Source organism: Gadus macrocephalus, chromosome 18 (genome assembly GCF_031168955.1).
Source record: "Gadus macrocephalus chromosome 18, ASM3116895v1".
In the NCBI taxonomy this organism is placed as follows: Eukaryota; Metazoa; Chordata; class Actinopteri; order Gadiformes; family Gadidae; genus Gadus; species Gadus macrocephalus.
This window is the reverse complement of record NC_082399.1, coordinates 10,626,460-10,643,347: the sequence shown is the minus strand read 5'-3', so window position 1 is coordinate 10,643,347 and position 16,888 is coordinate 10,626,460. Positions and strand designations below refer to the sequence as shown.

The following is a 16,888-nucleotide window of genomic DNA, read 5'->3' as shown; positions in this document are numbered from 1 at the left end:
GACATACCCAGTACCCGTTTTGATGTATTTTGAAGAGGGCACATTCTGGACCAGTAAAGTTTCCGTACTTTTTAGTTTGCCTTGGTTGCTATGGAGATTGTGTCAATGCTTACTGAGCGTGAGTGAGTAGAACATCGATACTACAAAATGGCAAAAGGGGAGAGGAAGAATAAAACCAGAAAAACATCCGACGCAACAGAAAATAAAATATTGATCGACTCTCCGGCTCCTTCCGTGTCGGAGTCCCCAGGTGTTGTTTTAACAACGTCTGAGTTGCCGCAGGATCAACACGTCGAGGATCAACCGCACACGGACGAAATACATGAACCTCCTGCCGTTTCTGATATTATCGTTCAGAGGTGACAAGTGGTGAAAATGACTACCCTCATATCCAGTTAAATTGTATTTTTATTATTTCCATGGAGGCATAGTCTTCATGATAATAATGGGGAAACAATTAATTTCTAACCCTTAATGATAATGAATGCAATTATATTATGAATCGTTTTTCCCCTACCATTGGCAGGTATGAAGGGGAAACGTACAAAAACAAAATGCATGGAGAGGGTGTTGCACATTTCCAAGGTGGTCATGTGTACAAGGTAGCCTTACTGGTGCATGTCATGCTGTAGAGTTGCGCTGTACTCAACATCTCAGATCTGAATCTGTATTGAAATCCATTGTGTTCCTCACTAAAGGGTACATTTTCCGAGGGTCTCATTCAAGGATATGGTCTCTTCACGTGGTCAGATGGAGTGAAATATGAGGTAAATACTTTGAGACTGCATAGAAATACATCCTACAATATAAAAGTGTCTAGTGAACTTCTAAACGTTCTGATGGCAACAGGGCCAGTTTGAAGCCAACGTGCCCATGGGCCATGGAAAGTACACCTGGCTGGACGGCAGTTCCTACGAGGGTGATATTTACAACGCCATACGTCATGGGATCGGAGCCCACCGATGTGCCAACACGCCTCTTCTGTACAGAGGCCAGTGGCATCGTGGGAAAAGACATGGCAAGGTGAATGAAGAATGAGACACATCTGGATCAATATAGAGAAAGTAGTACTATAGACCTGTGCTGTGGCTTGATATTTTGTCTGTTTATTATCAGGGTGTGGTCTATTACAACCAGGCAGAGACCTCCTGGTACGATGGTCACTGGAAGGGGAACAAGAGAGAAGGTTGGGGAGCGAGACGGTATGGACAATAGCACCTTCCAGAAAGTAACTACCGTAGATAACCGTGGGTCTCTATGAGGAGGCAACCCCTTGCTCATTGATGACGTGTGTCCCTGAGAATAGTCCCTTTGGGTAAAAGCATCTGCTCAATGACTTGATGATAAACCACTAAGACTAGATAGGCTGATGGTTCATAATGCGTGCCTCTTGCAGTTATCCTTCTGGCAACCTGTATGAGGGGGAGTGGCGGGACAATGCCAGGCATGGGGAAGGCACCATGAAGTGGCTGACCCTGGGGGAGCAATACGTTGGGACGTGGAGCAACGGTGTTCAGGTCAATACCATACCATGATTCAGGCTCCCTGTCTGGCTTTCACGTGGTGGATACAACAGGACATTAAAGGTGACATATTATGCCACCAGGTGTGAGTGTGATTAGCCATTACAAGCCGTTTCGCAAATCTGCCTCTTCTGACATCACAAGTCGGCTTGTCACTGCTAATCACACTCACACCTGGTGGTATAATTTGTCACCGTTAACAAAACGAGAAACACATTATTTCATTATTGAATACAAAAATGATCTCCCTGATACTGAATCTATGTCGGCACAACCATCCTCATTTAGTCTCATCTTAGTCAATCTAATCATCCTGCTACAAATGATGGAGTGGGGCCAAGTAGTCACCTGGTGTCCTCTTCTGCAGCACGGCCAGGGCACCCACACCTGGTTTGTTTGGCGGGTGCCTGGGTCCCAGTACCCCAGGAGGAACGAGTACCAGGGGGCCTTTGTCCTGGGGCAGAGGCACGGCCAGGGCACCTTCTTCTACGCCAGTGGGGAGTGTTACCAAGGAGAGTGGAGGAAAAACGAAAAACATGGACGGGTAAAACGCTCACATTGGCAATGCTATCCCGGGGGTGACCTTTGACCTCATACTCCAAACATCATCACAGGTTTTCAATGAGTGACGACCAGGCGTGTTCCGAGTTAAAGTGACCTCACCATTGTGATTTTTTTATTACAGGGAAAGTTCACTTTTACTAACGGCCGCAGCGTTGAAAGAGAGTTTGTGGACGACCACATGCTGGAGTTTCCTCAGTGGGGTCTGGACGGTTCGACCAGCCCCCATCCTGACCACCCCCCCCGTGGTGAGCTTCACGGAGCTCTCTGGACTCTGAGAGCCCTCATTATCATCACTGTTGGGATGGGAATCTTTATAACCTGGAGGAGCAGCAGGGCTGCCACGGTTTTGGTTTCCTAGAACACAGCTGACTTTGTTGGACCAATGGGTGTTATTTTCCATTGTAGGCGGACCGACCCACCGGCTACCTGGCCAGGGCTTTTCCTCCATGCTAGGCCCGTACATGGAGCTCAACATCGACTTCCTGCTGGAGAAATTCCCCGCGAGCATCAGGCCCTCAGAACACAAACAGGTGCCTTGTACCGGGAACGCCCAAAAGCTCCAGACAGAGCCTGCCCTAGACTTTACTTTACTCAGAAACTCTGATCCTGCAGGTGGAGTTTGTGGTGCTCAGGCACGTATCGGAGCTCAGGTCCATCTACAGCTTCTACAGCAGCCTGGGCCACGCTGAGTCGCCCGACAACGTGTTCCTGCTGTCACGCCTTCAGTACTGGCGCCTGCTCCTGGACTGTAAGGTCCACCACCACGGCTCCTCTCTGGCTCAGCTGGACCGCCTAGTGCCAGGTGAGCCTGCAGTTGTACAGATGTGGATGTGCTCCATCTCACCATATCAGTCATGAACTCAGATGGTCATGTGGTTTGCGTCCCAGCCGGAGAATCCCTAATGAACACTGCAGAACCTTGTAAGCTGTTTCGGACTTCAAAGCTGTTATATTAACCAGCCGTGTGTTTGCTTGTAACTGCATGTTGAACTTTGCTGTGTGTGTGTGTGTGTGTGTGTGTGTGTGTGTGTGATATACTCTTTATTTTCACACCACAAGGGGAATTGCTCTCTCCCTACACTGGCATCCTGCTCCCCATTCTCATCAGCTCTCTGGTGTCCATAGCCTACCACACCTTTCACCAGGCCCTGGGGTACGTATCAACACTATCAATAAGGAAATTAATGGGAAAGCTGTTCCATGGTAACACACACACACACACAAATCTCACTGATCTCCTCCCATCACAGGTCTCGGAAGAACATTTTAGCTGAGTGCTTCTCCAAACTCATGCAAGACAACATTCTTCCTAATGCAAAGATTGTTAAAGGTACAGGAGCCCTTTGTGTGGAACATCACGCACACACATATTTGACTAGATTTCCGGGAACAAGCTCTCACTTTTCTTAAAACGTATGGACTATCACAGTCTCTCAACCACTATCGGTACCTCTGTTATCGACTATGGATGTCTCGTTGATTTTAAACAGGTTTTTTGTTCAGCAATGTGGAACGAGTTCACATTGCTATGCGCTACATGGAGAACTGCTGGAGGATCTATCAGGCTATGAGTAAGGACAGCCCCACGGCCTCCCCCGGCCTCACCATGACCTGCCGGCAGCTGCTGTTGATGTTTAAGGTATACCTGAGGCCATTTGATTGTACTTAAAGGATTTGCTTGCTATGCTACCATTATGCCCGCACATTAATGCATCATCCATGGAAGGAAGAACCCCCCCACTATGCTATGTTCCTATGTGGGTGTCATAAAAGGTGGCCTGTGAAGACCTATTAGACTATAACTGTGTGGGCTATACAAATAAAATTGACTTTAATATACAATTCGGTGTGAATTATTATTATGACTAAAGTTGCAAGGCACAGTTATAAGATAGAACATAAAGCAAAGCTAAATCAACCTCTCTTCCAGGTATCAGAAGTTACAAGCAGAAGATGATTCTCACAATTATTGTTTTCCACTGTTATCTCACCAGGATCTCAAGATGTTGGACACTAAACTGACCGCGAGGAAGCTACTGGAGGTTTATACTGCAGTGAATCAGGACCCCAGCAACCTGTCCTACTGCAACATGGAGCAAGAGGTTAATACTACACTGACTAACTGTGTTTCTCCTCTCTGTTCCTTCTGTCGTTTTAGCAAAGATATTTTCTCATCACTGAAAATGTCACTGCCGTCTCAAATCAAAAAGAAAATAAATAGTGGAATGAATCAAATCGTATTTAATTTTGTAGGGACATTTTGAACACATACATGCTACAAAATAAAACCGTGTGAATGTGAAACAAATTAACACATTAATCAAATGCCATCATTAAACTATGATTTAGGGCAGATTAGTTGTGAGCCCTATTTCTGATCACAGTGTGCAAACGGAGAGATGGATATGATACTGCTGTTCATGTCAACTATGTTTGCTAGTAGGTATGGTACTGATTTCTTATTGGCTATTGCAAATTAGTCTGTTGCTCCATTAAGTGGCTAATTAAGCTTTTTCGATTGGCCATACTGGTGTTATGGTCTCCCTAGGGGAATTCATGAGGAAATTAGTCAGATGCTATTGAAGATTGGTTTATCTTAATCACCTAAAGTTTAATTAACACAAACCATTGCACAGTTCAGATTGAAAGCAGCTAGGCGCCTCTCACACAAACCATCCCTCACCCAGGTTACGTTCCTGGAGTTCTTCGAGGTGCTCCTTGGTTGTGCCGAGGTGAAGCGGGACGAGGAGGCTAGAGACCAGCCACCTCAGCCCGGCCCGGACAGCGGCCCTCCCAACCAGAGGGCCTCTCTAGCAGGGGACAGCCCCCCACCGACAACCGCCCACCTCTCCCAGACGGTCAGCCCCTCCTCCCTCCCGCCTAACAGATCCACCGAGCGTCGTCCGGTTGATTCAACACAATCACTTTTTAGCATTGGTCGAGAAATACTGTTTCGGAAAGTAGGCAGACTTTGAGTTGCTGAAGCCAGATTTCCCCGCCGCTATTTGGTGCCCTCTTTGAGAAAACGAATTATGCCATTTGTTTAAGAATTGCATTGTATGAATGTATTCATGAACATGGTTCTTAAAACATTGGTTATTCAGGATGCAGCAAAAGTCAAATGTCTGGAGGGCACTGAAGAGTCCAGCTCCAAGTCAGAGGTGGGTCTACTATGTGTTGAACCAAGCCATTTAAGGCTCCGATAAGGAGCGGGAAGATGCACAATCTCTCTGGATTCATTAGCAGCATAGCATCTACAAACGTTTTCTGATCTTCACTCTCACATTTATATATAGAAATGGACGCAATGATTGTATGCCCTGAGCTCTTACACATTTAATCAAGCTGAAGGCAAAAAACAACTCTTTTAACGACTAGATGGAGAAATCGATGGAGGCTCTGAATTCCTCCAATTTTGAGAAATCTGAAGTCGGTGTCAAGGATCACACGACGGGTTTGTTATCTCTCCTTATTCCACCACCATTTATTGCTGATATACATCATATAATTGTATTGTGTATTTTTCTTATAGATCTTTCAACAGTTAGCGAACTCAGTGTCCAGCAGGGGACTCACCCAGACGACCAGGTGTCCTCGGCGTGCGTCAGTGTGTCCATGCAGCAGGCCTCTGCACCGGAGTGCGAAAGCTTCCCTTTGAACCCTAGCGGTACACAGCCTGGTCTTCGGACCCATCTGTTCCACAGGATGCAGCTTCCCCAATGAAGAAAAAGAAGTCGGCAGTGAACTCTTTATATATTTATAATCACACAGAGGCCACTAGACAGACCGGGGTCGTTGAGAAGGAGGCAGAGGAGAGTGAGCTGGACATGTGGATTCAGAGGACACACCTGTTCTTCAGCCAGCTGTTTTTCCCTGCCTATGAGCACTGCCAGCGCCTGGACCAGGAGGTACAGGACGAGAGGTGTCGCCAGAAGGCCCAGCAACGCATCGCCTTGGCCAAGGCCCAAGAGAGGGCCAGGTACGTTGTTCAGTTGCTGCAAACGCAGCAGGATCCAAATGTGGTGGACGGAGGGTGCAGTAGTGGCTAGGCAGCAGAAAAGTTTGAGGCTAGATGCCTTAACCCACAACCTGCTCCCGAAGGACATTAATTTACTTAATTACTTAATAGTAAAAGGGTTGAATAGAGTGATTTACAGTTTAAAGATGGCAGTATAACCACAACTTTATGAAGTTTAAGTAGCTATTAGTAATCACATGCATCCTCCATATCTCATAAAATATACAACTCCTCTCCTCCAGGCAAATAAAGGAGCTCAAGGCAGAAGAGGAGGAGAGAAGGCGAAGGGAGGAAGAGAAGAGACGAAGGGAGGAAGAGGAGGACGAGTTGACCGGCCCCTCCCCAGGGGCCCTGACCCCAGTGGGCTCCAGCTCGTCTCTGGCTCCCACAGCCACAGGCAAGAAGAACAAGTAGCTCATATCCAAAGAGGCTCTTTAGTTATATTTCCTCTGTGTCTAATTCTATGCACCATGTTTCCCCTGCGATGAAATAGGAAAAATATGGTGGCATATCACAAAATAAATATAGACCATTGATCACTCCGTTCACAGTTGTGATGTTTTATTGAAACAAATAAGTAATAAAATATTTTGGGTATACGAAAAAAGATTATAAAATCACCCATAAAAATAACTTTTCGCTCAAGCCTCGGGAGGAGTAAAGACCATGAGGTCCCTCGGACACATGGACGCCCGTATTCTGTCCCGGTGGTCAGGGGTGAAGAGGAGCAGGTCCGGCTGGCCCTGGGAAAACAACCACAACAAACCCAACCAGTCAGGACACCCATCCCCATGTACCAACTTATATCGTAAGGTGACAGTGAAAACCAGTGAAAGTGGAGCTTAGTAGAGCGGACATTAACCTGTTTGTCGTGTGGTGCGAGATTGGAAGACACCACGTGCAGGCCTGTAGCGAGAGTGAAGATCCCAACAAGTGTTAAGCCAGCCAGAGACAGTTTGGACATAGAATGACTCTCCTAAACCGTCTCAAACAATAACGTTCCGATTTGTTTTTACATAAATAAACCCACTAGATTCCATTTTATAACATCCTACTCTGGTGTGACAAGAGTTGTGGAGGCCAGGTGCCAGGTTGACCCGTTACCAGTGGTTACCTGCAGGGGTCGACAAAGCCTCCTCCTGAGGGAGCAGGTCCCCGGAGCCGTCCTCCGCCATGGGACTGCCCATCTCCATGGCCACCGCCTTGGGCGATAACGTCTCCATGGCGACGGGCCCGGGAGGCGGGCTGCATCCCTCACTGGGCTGGAGGTAGCGCTCAAAGTCCAGCCCAGGAACATTCTGGAAAGAAAAAAAAAAAACACAAAAGATAATTTCCCAGTAAAATGAACAGCCGAGAGAACCATCATTAGACACAGGACTGAAGCTGGAGGGAAAGATGTTCTCCCTTCCCAATACATTTCCCATAGGGGGGTCAATAATATGAATACATATTGTATACACCATTTACCTCAAGGACAGAGCTGTCCGGAGTGTCACAAATGGACTCCTGCCCCTCAATGTGGATCTTTTGGAGGAATGGGAGAGAAGGGTGGCTGGGGTCTGTAGCCACCGCTGGGCTGCTGTGTCCTGAGCAGGGGGAGAGGCTGAAGCTCAGAGAGCGGGCCTCGAGGACGTGGCTCGCTGGAGAGGGTGGAGCGCTCGCTGGGGTTTGCGGTGCGCTCGCTGGGGTTGGCGGTGTGCTCGCTACAACGTTAGCTTCCAGGGGCTCGTCTTGGCTCTGCACCCCAGGCGGGCTGGAGGGGGGTATGTCACTGGGGGTTGAGCAGGAGGTGAACTGTGATCTGCGGGTGACTCTGGCGGGGGTGGTGGTGGTTCTGCCAGGGGTGGCTCTTGCAGGGGTGTCGGCGGCTCTCGCAGGGGTGGTGGAGGCTCTCGCAGGGGTGGCTCTGGTGGCTCTGGCTGGGGTTTCTCTGGCAGGGGTGGTGGTGGTGGTGGTGTCTCTGGCTGGGGTGGTGGTGGCTCTCGCAGGGGTGGCTCTGGTGGCTCTGGCTGGGGTTTCTCTGGCAGGGGTGGTGGTGGTGGTGGTGTCTCTGGCTGGGGTGGCGTTGTCCCTGGCTGGGGTGGTGGTGGCTCTCGCAGGAGTGGCCCTGGAGGAGGCTCTGGTGGCTCTGGCTTGGGTGGTGGTGTCATCTTTGGCTGGGGTGGTGATGGCGTCTCTGGCAGGGGTGGGGGAGCAGTTTGTGGCTCTGGCAGGGGTGGAGTTAGTGGCTCTGGCAGGGGTGGAGTTAGTGGCTCTGGCAGGGGTGGAGTTAGTGGCTCTGGTCGGGGTGGAGTTAGTGGCTCTGGTCGGGGTGGAGTTAATGGCTCTAGCAGGGGTGGAGTTAGTGGCTCTAGCAGGGGTGGAGTTAGTGGCTCTGGTCAGGGTGGAGTTAGTGGCTCTGGTCGGGGTGGCGCATTTGAGCATAAAGTGCTGAGGGGAGACTCGAGGCTGGACAGCACAACTCAGACGGAGGGACTTCCTGGCGGAGCCTGCAGAATGGACCGGAATAAAGAAGAGAACCATTGAGGCTCCGGTCCTTCTCCAATGTGGAGCAGAATGGAGGGGAGACACAGGAGAGGGGAGGCACAGGAGAGGGGGGGGGGCACAGGAGGGCACGTTACCTGGCCGCTTGGCGGGGCTCTCCACCTGGAAGAAGCCTCCGTGGAAAAGCACGGTGTCCGGCCCCAGGGGCTCGGCGGCCGGGGGTTTGGCCTCCCGCGGGAGGGCTTCCTCGACCTCGTCAGCGTTCCCAGCGGACTGGGTGGCGCTGGCTGCCTCTGCGGCCTGCTTCTTTGCCAACATGGCGGCCTTCATGGCGGCCTTCGCGGAGGCCAGGCGCGACCTGCCCGCTGCGATGGCTGCCACTGGCTTGGGGGCCGAGGGGGCAGCGGTGGGGGGTTTCTGTCGATGGGGAAAAGGAAAATCGTCATTGGTATCTGCAGGTTTCAGCAGGTCAAATTTAAGACTTTTTAATACCACCTTGAATGAAATTTAAGTCCTAAAACACGCGATGGTGGGGGGGATCCCGCTGGATTATAACCAAAGCATAGCATGTGTGTCACTCAATGAGACTCATTCAACTTTACTTTTTGCCTGTTTATTGAACATAAAGTGATACTCAGTGCTCTCTGGTTCAAAAGCTGTAAGTACAAGTGCAGTTTAACAGCATGTCCTTCCTGAAAAGACCCACGAGAATTTTTTTAAATAAAATAGTCCTGCCCCGACTAATGTAAGACCCTTGTGTTACAGTACTTAAGACCAGCATGTGACATTTGTAACGAATTAAAGACTTTTTAAGGCCTTAAATTTAGAAACATGAATTTAAGACTTGGATGCACCCTGTGTCATAACAATACATTGCATATTTGACCAATAAATAAGTGGGTGTTATTTTGCGACGATGTAGGACTTGGGAAGACCGTACTGACCTTGATCACTTTTTTCGGTCGGGGTGCTGCAGGCTTCAGTTCCTCCACCCAATTATTGGCCTCCGCCTCCTTGAGGGCAGCAAACTTTTTCTCTACATCCACCACCTAAGAAAGAGGAAGTATTGCTTAATTTCACACATTTAAAAGTATAATCCGTTATTAATGGTGCAGTGGTTTCTTCACTAGACCGTGTGAAGTCAACCGTTGGCCTCTGACCTGGTAGTAGACCATCTCCCAGAAGCCCTCCAGGTCCATGCAGCTGGTGATCCTCTCCCCTCGGCCCAGCTCGCAGTCGTCCACCAGTCCACGGAACTGGCCGAAACGCTCCTTTATGAGCAGCCTGGCCTGGCCCACCACCGTGCGCATGCTGTTCCTCACTAAACACACACACACACTTAACTTCAAAGCTCCGACCTGGCATCCAAAACATATGCAATATGGTTTTATGAGGATTGAATTAAAAATAGATAAATAAAAAAGGTTAAAAAAATGTAATAAGGAAAACATTTGCCGTCAAACGTACTCTCTTCTGGGATGGTCTCGTCCTGCACCCTGGGCTCCCAGAGCGCTGACAGGCCGGTCAGCTTATCAGTCTCCAACACCATTTGGAGTCTTAAAAGTGAAAAATAAATAAAAAGGTCAACAACTAGACCGTTTCAGTCATGGTACCAGATCAATATTGTAAATAAGAAACTGTTCTTAATGTTTTATCAAAATAAAATAAAATAAAAATTCATTGTTGTGGAAATATCAAAATTGTAACAATAATATACAATTATTTATACATTTAATAAACCTTCCTTGTTTATACTATTACTAGTCAATAGAAAATGAATTGGTATACATTCTCCTTTGACCAAGAGATACCTCCTCCTCTCTCTAGTTGAAAGGTGTTCAGATAGTTTGCTTTGGCATTTAGTACGAAGTCTGATACTGAGGCCATGCCAATCGACTGACTCCTTTGTTGTCGATTATTTTAACTCAGTTAAAATAATTGTCTTGCAGCCTTGCAGACATGTCCACATCACCCGCAGTATATTGCAAATTAATTTAACTGACCTCAGCCATGGCCAATCCTAAAATCTCCACGATGGTCACTCCCTCACCCTTGTTGCTACTACCCAGGATGTGGAAGTTTCCCTATAAGAGTCATGTACCCCCATTCTCTCATTGAATGGGCCAATGCACCATGGTACATTGGTGCCTATATCTTCCCATGATCATGTTCTAAATTCAATAAGTGTCCTAAAAATAGTTATTCTTCTACAGTTTTGAAGTCCTTTCCTGGCGGTACAATAGAAGCTCTTAAAAGAGCTCTCATATTTAGACAAACATGTCATGACTAGCCTTGGAAGCAGACGAATCACGTTTTATTTGCTCTACATATGCGCCTGGCCCCCCTCCCGTTCAGATCAAGTTCCAGCAGACTTGGCCGGTAATTTGTGACACGACAGTCACTGCCCTCTAGAGGATGTATTGTGTTACATCCATAACAGCGCTGAAACCGGACGGAGGTATGAAGGGTATTCCCGGAGGAAACGTTTGGTACGGACGGACGAATTTCATCCGGATCCGGAGGCATGAATCGGCCTTTACCCTTACCCATAATTACTGTTATGAGCAACACCTGTGTTTACGAAGGACACCTCTGTTGTCTTACTGAACCCAAAAGAAAACAAACCGTTCAAATCTTTGTGGATTTGGTCACGTCTCCACCATGCATAACACGATAGCAGAAAATAAACCTGGTTTACAGACAACATAACTGCAGCAATAAACAGTGAGCATATTGGCAAGAGACTGCTTGCTCTCAAACAACTACAATTATCTTACCGGAAGTAGGGCACATCGTGCACTGGCGCTTGGGGGCTGATGGGGTCCGGCCGGGGGGCCAGGGCCGGAGAGGTACGAGGCGGGGAGTGGAGGGGGAGGAAGCTGCTCTGCTCAGCCTGGGGCTCGAGGTTAAAGGTGGGAACCGGAGGGAAATTAAGGCTGGGACTGGAGATTACAGAAAAATAAGAAGAATCATCAAAAAAGTTACCTAAATTGTATTTTTTTTTTTAATAAAGGAAAAAGTTATACTAAATAGAATCAGCTAGGAATTGTACTTCAATACAGCAACAAAACTGTTGCCATGTAAGCCAACTCGGACCGACCTGGGCCTGAGGAAGGAGTCTGCAGAGCGTGGAGTGAGGGGCTCAAACTTGAAGCTTGACAGGCCCACGGGAGCCTGGAATAAAAAGCCCTGAGGGGCGAAGGTAGCTGGGGCCTCAACAGGAGGTGGGCCAGCCTGTACATCCTTCAACACCCTCCCCTCATCCTCCTCAGTGGGAATGTTGGGAGGAGGGCCGGCCTCCTGTCCTGGATCAGACTCCTATAGCGAACATGAAGGAAAACTAGCATCCAGGTATCCAGACAATGAATGAAGGCAACTGCAGTAACTGAACCCAAAATTCCTACCTTGGGTAAAATGGGTTGCTCTTCAGATGTCACTGGAATAAAAAGCAAATCATACATCAAATCACATTCAAAAAGTTCATTGGGGGAAGGTTGAAAATGAGAAAAGCTCTTAGCGATGCCAAACAGTCAGTACCTTTATTTGTATTTGCTTTCCCAGATAAAACCTCAGCTTTCTTTAAAATTTTCCGTGTTCCATTGATCAGGCTTGCATCTTGACATACAAAAGAAAACAAAAACATGTCATCTAATGTTAACGTCATAATAAAAGATTTCATAAAGACCACAAGTTAAAAACGTGGCTTTTAGAACAGGCTCTCCATCTCCAGGGGCGCGGCCCGTACCTGCGGTGTGCTTGTCTTTAGCCTTGGGTACAGAGGCTACAGGAGGGCCCCTGGCTGATCTAGTGGACATGGCTCGACCCACCGGCGCCACTACAGGTACACGAGATGGAAAAGAGGAGTTCAGCAGTCAGAGAATGCGCTACGATAAAACAATCATTCTTTTGATCAATTGGAGTTACTATAAATATTTTGTAAAATAAAAATGTTGTCTTTCATTTTGAAACGTTATCAACTCTGCGTTGATCTTTCGGTTACCTGTGGCTTTAACTCTGGTAGACGCCGGCGCAGGTTGTGTTCCTGCCACACGGCTTCTGGTGGTCCGCCCCACGGAAGGCTCCACTGGGACTAAATAAATGCATTTATGAAATACATAAACAATTACAAATACTGCCAAGGAACCTTTGATGTTGGCTTTAATGTAAATCAAAAAATAATAATAATAATAAAATAATTCAAAGCTTTCACTCCATTATCATCCCCTACGATTGTTTTATCTCCACTCATCCGATTTAGGTACGAGAATACTTATTGATGACCTTAAATAGAGGCCTGGGATTTTACAACGTTGGAGAGTGACATTTCTAGATTACTTGTAAAGTGAGCTTCATTACCCATGTAATTACAATATACCTTTTTTAACGGCAGGGACCACTTCCGGTTCTTTCTGTGGCGGCAGAGACAAAACAAAGAAAAGAATGTCTTAAAGGCCCACTATGCAACTGGTTTTGGCACGCACATTTCTTTACACAGCGCCCCCTACAGCTTCGTAGTAGATATTTCACAACACTGTCGTAACAACTCGTTGACGACCCTTCCCCATGCACTTCTACGCGAGCCATGTGCCTTCGTTTTAAAAGAAGCCGGCGAATGCGTGGAGCCATGTCCGAAGTAGATGTTCATAAAGTGTAGGCAAGGTTATACATTTTAAAGGGTGTATTTGTATTGCAATAAACATAAATCCATCCTTTTTTATAGTTGACGGGGAGAATTTATATCCTAGATTATAATTGTTTTATTTTAGGTTGAACAGAACAAATCAGTGTAAGAGGTTTGGCCAACATAATAATCTAAATAAACAAGAACCTGGATTCGGGGATTCAGTCTGTATCTGGGGGACGAGACAGACGAACAGCAAAACACCCATGGAAACAAAGGTGTTTATATGGTTGCAACCAAGCAAGCTAGAAACATACAGGGCTCACAACAAAACGGTCGAGAAAACAATTTTTACAGGGCTCACAACAAAATGGTTGAGCAAACACATTTGTACAGAGACTATCAACATCAAGAATACCACGAAGACAACGGCCACCCAAGGGTACTTTCAATTTCAAAAGCAACACGGCCGAGTCGGCGTCTGATTTGCAGTCTTCTTTTTCTTTCAGTTCACGCTATTCCTGAAAAGCTTGCCCAACGTTTACTCATGTCTGGCCTCTCTGCCGGTCAGTCTCCCTTTTCTCTTCTTCTGTTCCTCCGACATTGGGTTGCTCTGTCTCTTTTTAGTCGGCTGATCTATGATGAATATAACAATCCCTTAGTGACTTGTGTTTATATCGAGCCGGCTCCGTGTTTGGGGGTCTGTGCCGTAAAGCAATTCGTTACTTCGCGAGACCCGAGACTCCCGCGAGAGTGGGCGGCGGGTCGCCGGCAGAAACATATTCCTTTTCTCCGCCAAGATGCGCAAGGGTGAGTCGAAACAACGAACAATCGAACAAAAATGTATAATAGAACCATCGCAATGACTCTTAGCCTGTTATATTAAGGTAAATCAAGCCAAAAAAGTTGCATAGTTCCCCTTTCACTCGTGTCTGATCTCTTTTCTGGTCCATTCTTCTTTTGTTCCACCGACGGTCGCCTCTTGGGTCCCTCATCAGTCGATTGATCCATGATGAATGCAACAATTGCCTCGCAACTGGCTGTTTATATCTAGCCGGTGCCATGTTTGGGGGTGTGTCTGTGCCGTAAAGCATTTTCGAAACTACAATCTGACTACATTTTCGAGGATACTTCCGCTGCGTCACATCCGGATTGTGTCAGTCCGAACAGAGCAAGTTGCATATGCGCTTTTTCACTGGAGAGGCGACATGGGTAAATGACACACCCACCAATCGACCCAGAAATGGATGCAGAACCATCAGCATAACTCTCAACCTGCATACTTAATGTAATTTTGGCTAAAAAAGTTGCATAGTGGGCCTTTAATTGTGCGACATCCAGTGCCTCAAACACATTAATTATAGGAAGATGAGTGGATCAATTGACTTCACTTAAAGTACCTTCTGAGGCTGCGGCTGGCGTTTCCCCGACCGGGTGACTCTGGAGGGCAGGCTCACGTTGACCACAGCCTGAAGAAAGGACAGAATCAACAAAGGAATGAATACTAGGGCAACATTTTTTTTTCTATTTGTACAGTCCTCAATCTTGAGCAGAGAGACTGGAACACAAACTACTTTCCCTGAGGATGAATAACATAATCCAAACCCGGATAAAATGTGTCCTGTGTCCCCACATCTGTAACTGCCCCTTGGACCAGGACCGTCTCCTACCTCTTTAGGTCTTGCTTTGCTCTTCGGCACCGGAGGCAGAGCCACACAGTTGAAGGTGTCCTTTGGATGGTACACACCAGTCTTGAAGACGTCCTTTAGCTCCTTTTCCCTCTTACTCTTCTCCTTCTCCAGTGTTTTCCTCTCCTTCCAGCGCTCCAGCTGTTTAAGTCGATCCAGTCCTGCCTCAGCTAAAAGGGGAACCAAGGAGGTGCAGAGTTGAGTTGACAGATATACTGCAGTGTGAAGAAGAAAACTGTCCTTTTAGACAGAAGGACAGATGAAATCCTTCAACAAAGAGTACAAAAGTGTCAGTGGCCAGTATGGATTTAACCTTATTGACCCTAGCAAATTGAAAGTGACACGCAAGGACCTTTTTTAATATAATCCAGGAATATATTTTATGGAAGTGAAAATCGGGGGGGAAACCAAGCCCCAAGGAAATAATTAAAAGAATGTTAAAACACTAGTTGTAATAACAATTTATCAAGTACGCATAACTTAAAGGAAATAACCTTTTTCCATGAAAGGGGAAACCCCAATATAAGAGTGTTAAAAGCCAGATGAGAGATCCCACAAATACTTACTTTTCGCAGTTTTCAAGACGTTGTCAAATTTCTCCTGAATGACTGACATGTTTCGTGTCACGGCGGAAGCATCCATTATGCTGCTTTGGTCCATTTCAGACAGCTTTTCTATCTGCCTCCTAGAATTAACCATCTTTCCCCTGTTCTCCTTCTGACTATGCGAAAGCCTACGAGACATTTTGACCCTCAGCATTGACACGCTGCTGTCTCGCTGGCGCAGCGTAGCAAAGCGGGACTCCATGATGACAACCTAACGTTACCTGGATGAGCATGAAACATGGTTAAGTTCATCGAGTGTTATACCCATGTATTATGGCAGATGTCTGGTTATTTTTTAAACTATTGCACAATTGAGTGTATTTCTATATTTTAGCATGTACATATTTTTGGTCTATGTCTATTTGTGTTTCCTGCTAAGCTAACAGAGTTTGGCTAACGTCGTTTTTATGCCCTTGTGTATGGTTATTCAAGGTACAAAACTTTCGCAAAACATTATATGGAACATAACTTATTTGTAACGGGTTTATGTTTGTTTGTTAAGAATTAGAGAGAACATTTGTTTAAAGACGTAAATCGTAATTCTTACCTGTAACCTGTAAAATGTACGACCGCGACGACAACAACACTAATAATCTAACGCGTAAAAACCAACATGGCGGGTTATTTTTCAAATCGTTTTGGTTTACGATTGGCTGGATGGAAAGTCCACGTGACAAAAGCTTAACCAATAGAGCGCAACAGTAACCGCCCCCTTTCTGTACAGCTCTGGTTCTGGAAGCAAAATTCCCATTCATTTTCTCCATTGACTTATCAGAAAATCATTATGTAAAGAGTTTTAAGACTAGAACCAAGCCAATCATACGTCAGGCTAGTTGTGACCCGATATTCAATCTGGGGCTAAAAATCACCTGGAAATGGAATAAAGGCAAAGGTACAAGACTATCATTTTGTGAACGAGTTAAGGAACTACTCATCCCATAAATCATTGCAAACTTTCTCCAAGGCTTCCAACCCACTAGTTTAGCACGTTTATTGCATCTTAATAACCTTTATCATTATACCGTTTATATTGTTAATAAAATTGGTGTCATATATATATTGTGTGTGTGTGTGTGTGTGTTTGTGTAGTGTCTCATAGTTTACAGTGTTGTTATCCACATGGTACTTCCTTTGTTCCTGACTGCAATCACCGCTCACACGACCATCAATTCCGGTAAGGTATTACTCATATTACCTTACCTGCTTTTTCAAATTTCCATTACAGTCCGACGCACAAAAGGGCAAAGGGAGTCCCTAGGAGCCACTGCTACAAAAGCAAATGTTATTTAAAATGAGCTGGAAACAATTATATAATGAGCAGATGCTGATCAGAGGGCCTCAAAGAGTGTAGTTTTCCAGATGTAAGGTGGCTAAATGGACTACAA

The 16,888-nt window shown here is 46.4% G+C and overlaps 2 protein-coding genes across 3 annotated transcripts; one reads left to right on the top strand and one right to left on the bottom strand.

Annotated features, from left to right (window-relative positions):
• Positions 1-67: 67 nt before the first annotated feature.
• On the top strand, positions 68-6,651 carry rsph10b (radial spoke head 10 homolog B). 2 transcript variants are annotated; one of them, XM_060036991.1, is made up of 20 exons: positions 68-359; positions 527-602; positions 699-767; positions 850-1,023; positions 1,117-1,202; positions 1,397-1,517; positions 1,891-2,067; positions 2,209-2,332; positions 2,493-2,617; positions 2,700-2,889; positions 3,147-3,240; positions 3,338-3,417; positions 3,578-3,726; positions 4,082-4,189; positions 4,775-4,945; positions 5,192-5,248; positions 5,466-5,541; positions 5,620-5,754; positions 5,859-6,066; positions 6,348-6,651. In XM_060036991.1, the coding sequence occupies exons 1-20, from the start codon at positions 148-150 to the stop codon at positions 6,517-6,519; spliced, it is 2,604 nt and encodes an 867-aa protein (XP_059892974.1). In that variant the 5' UTR covers positions 68-147; the 3' UTR covers positions 6,520-6,651. The 2 variants fall into 2 exon arrangements, with proteins under 2 accessions (XP_059892974.1, XP_059892975.1); XM_060036992.1 differs by lacking the exon at positions 527-602 and having other exon boundaries at positions 233-359.
• dlgap5 (discs, large (Drosophila) homolog-associated protein 5) lies at positions 6,650-16,159 on the bottom strand. The gene is made up of 19 exons (XM_060036988.1): positions 16,051-16,159; positions 15,465-15,724; positions 14,881-15,068; positions 14,612-14,679; positions 12,965-13,014; positions 12,590-12,673; positions 12,335-12,424; positions 12,127-12,204; positions 11,994-12,025; positions 11,690-11,907; positions 11,367-11,531; positions 10,057-10,145; positions 9,750-9,910; positions 9,534-9,638; positions 8,727-9,006; positions 7,573-8,594; positions 7,220-7,403; positions 6,968-7,011; positions 6,650-6,848 (listed from the first exon to the last, which is right to left on the bottom strand). Exons 2-19 carry the CDS (start codon positions 15,703-15,705, stop codon positions 6,747-6,749), a joined length of 3,201 nt encoding a protein of 1,066 aa, XP_059892971.1. The 5' UTR covers positions 15,706-15,724; positions 16,051-16,159; the 3' UTR covers positions 6,650-6,746.
• Between the last annotated feature and the right edge of the window lie 729 nt (positions 16,160-16,888).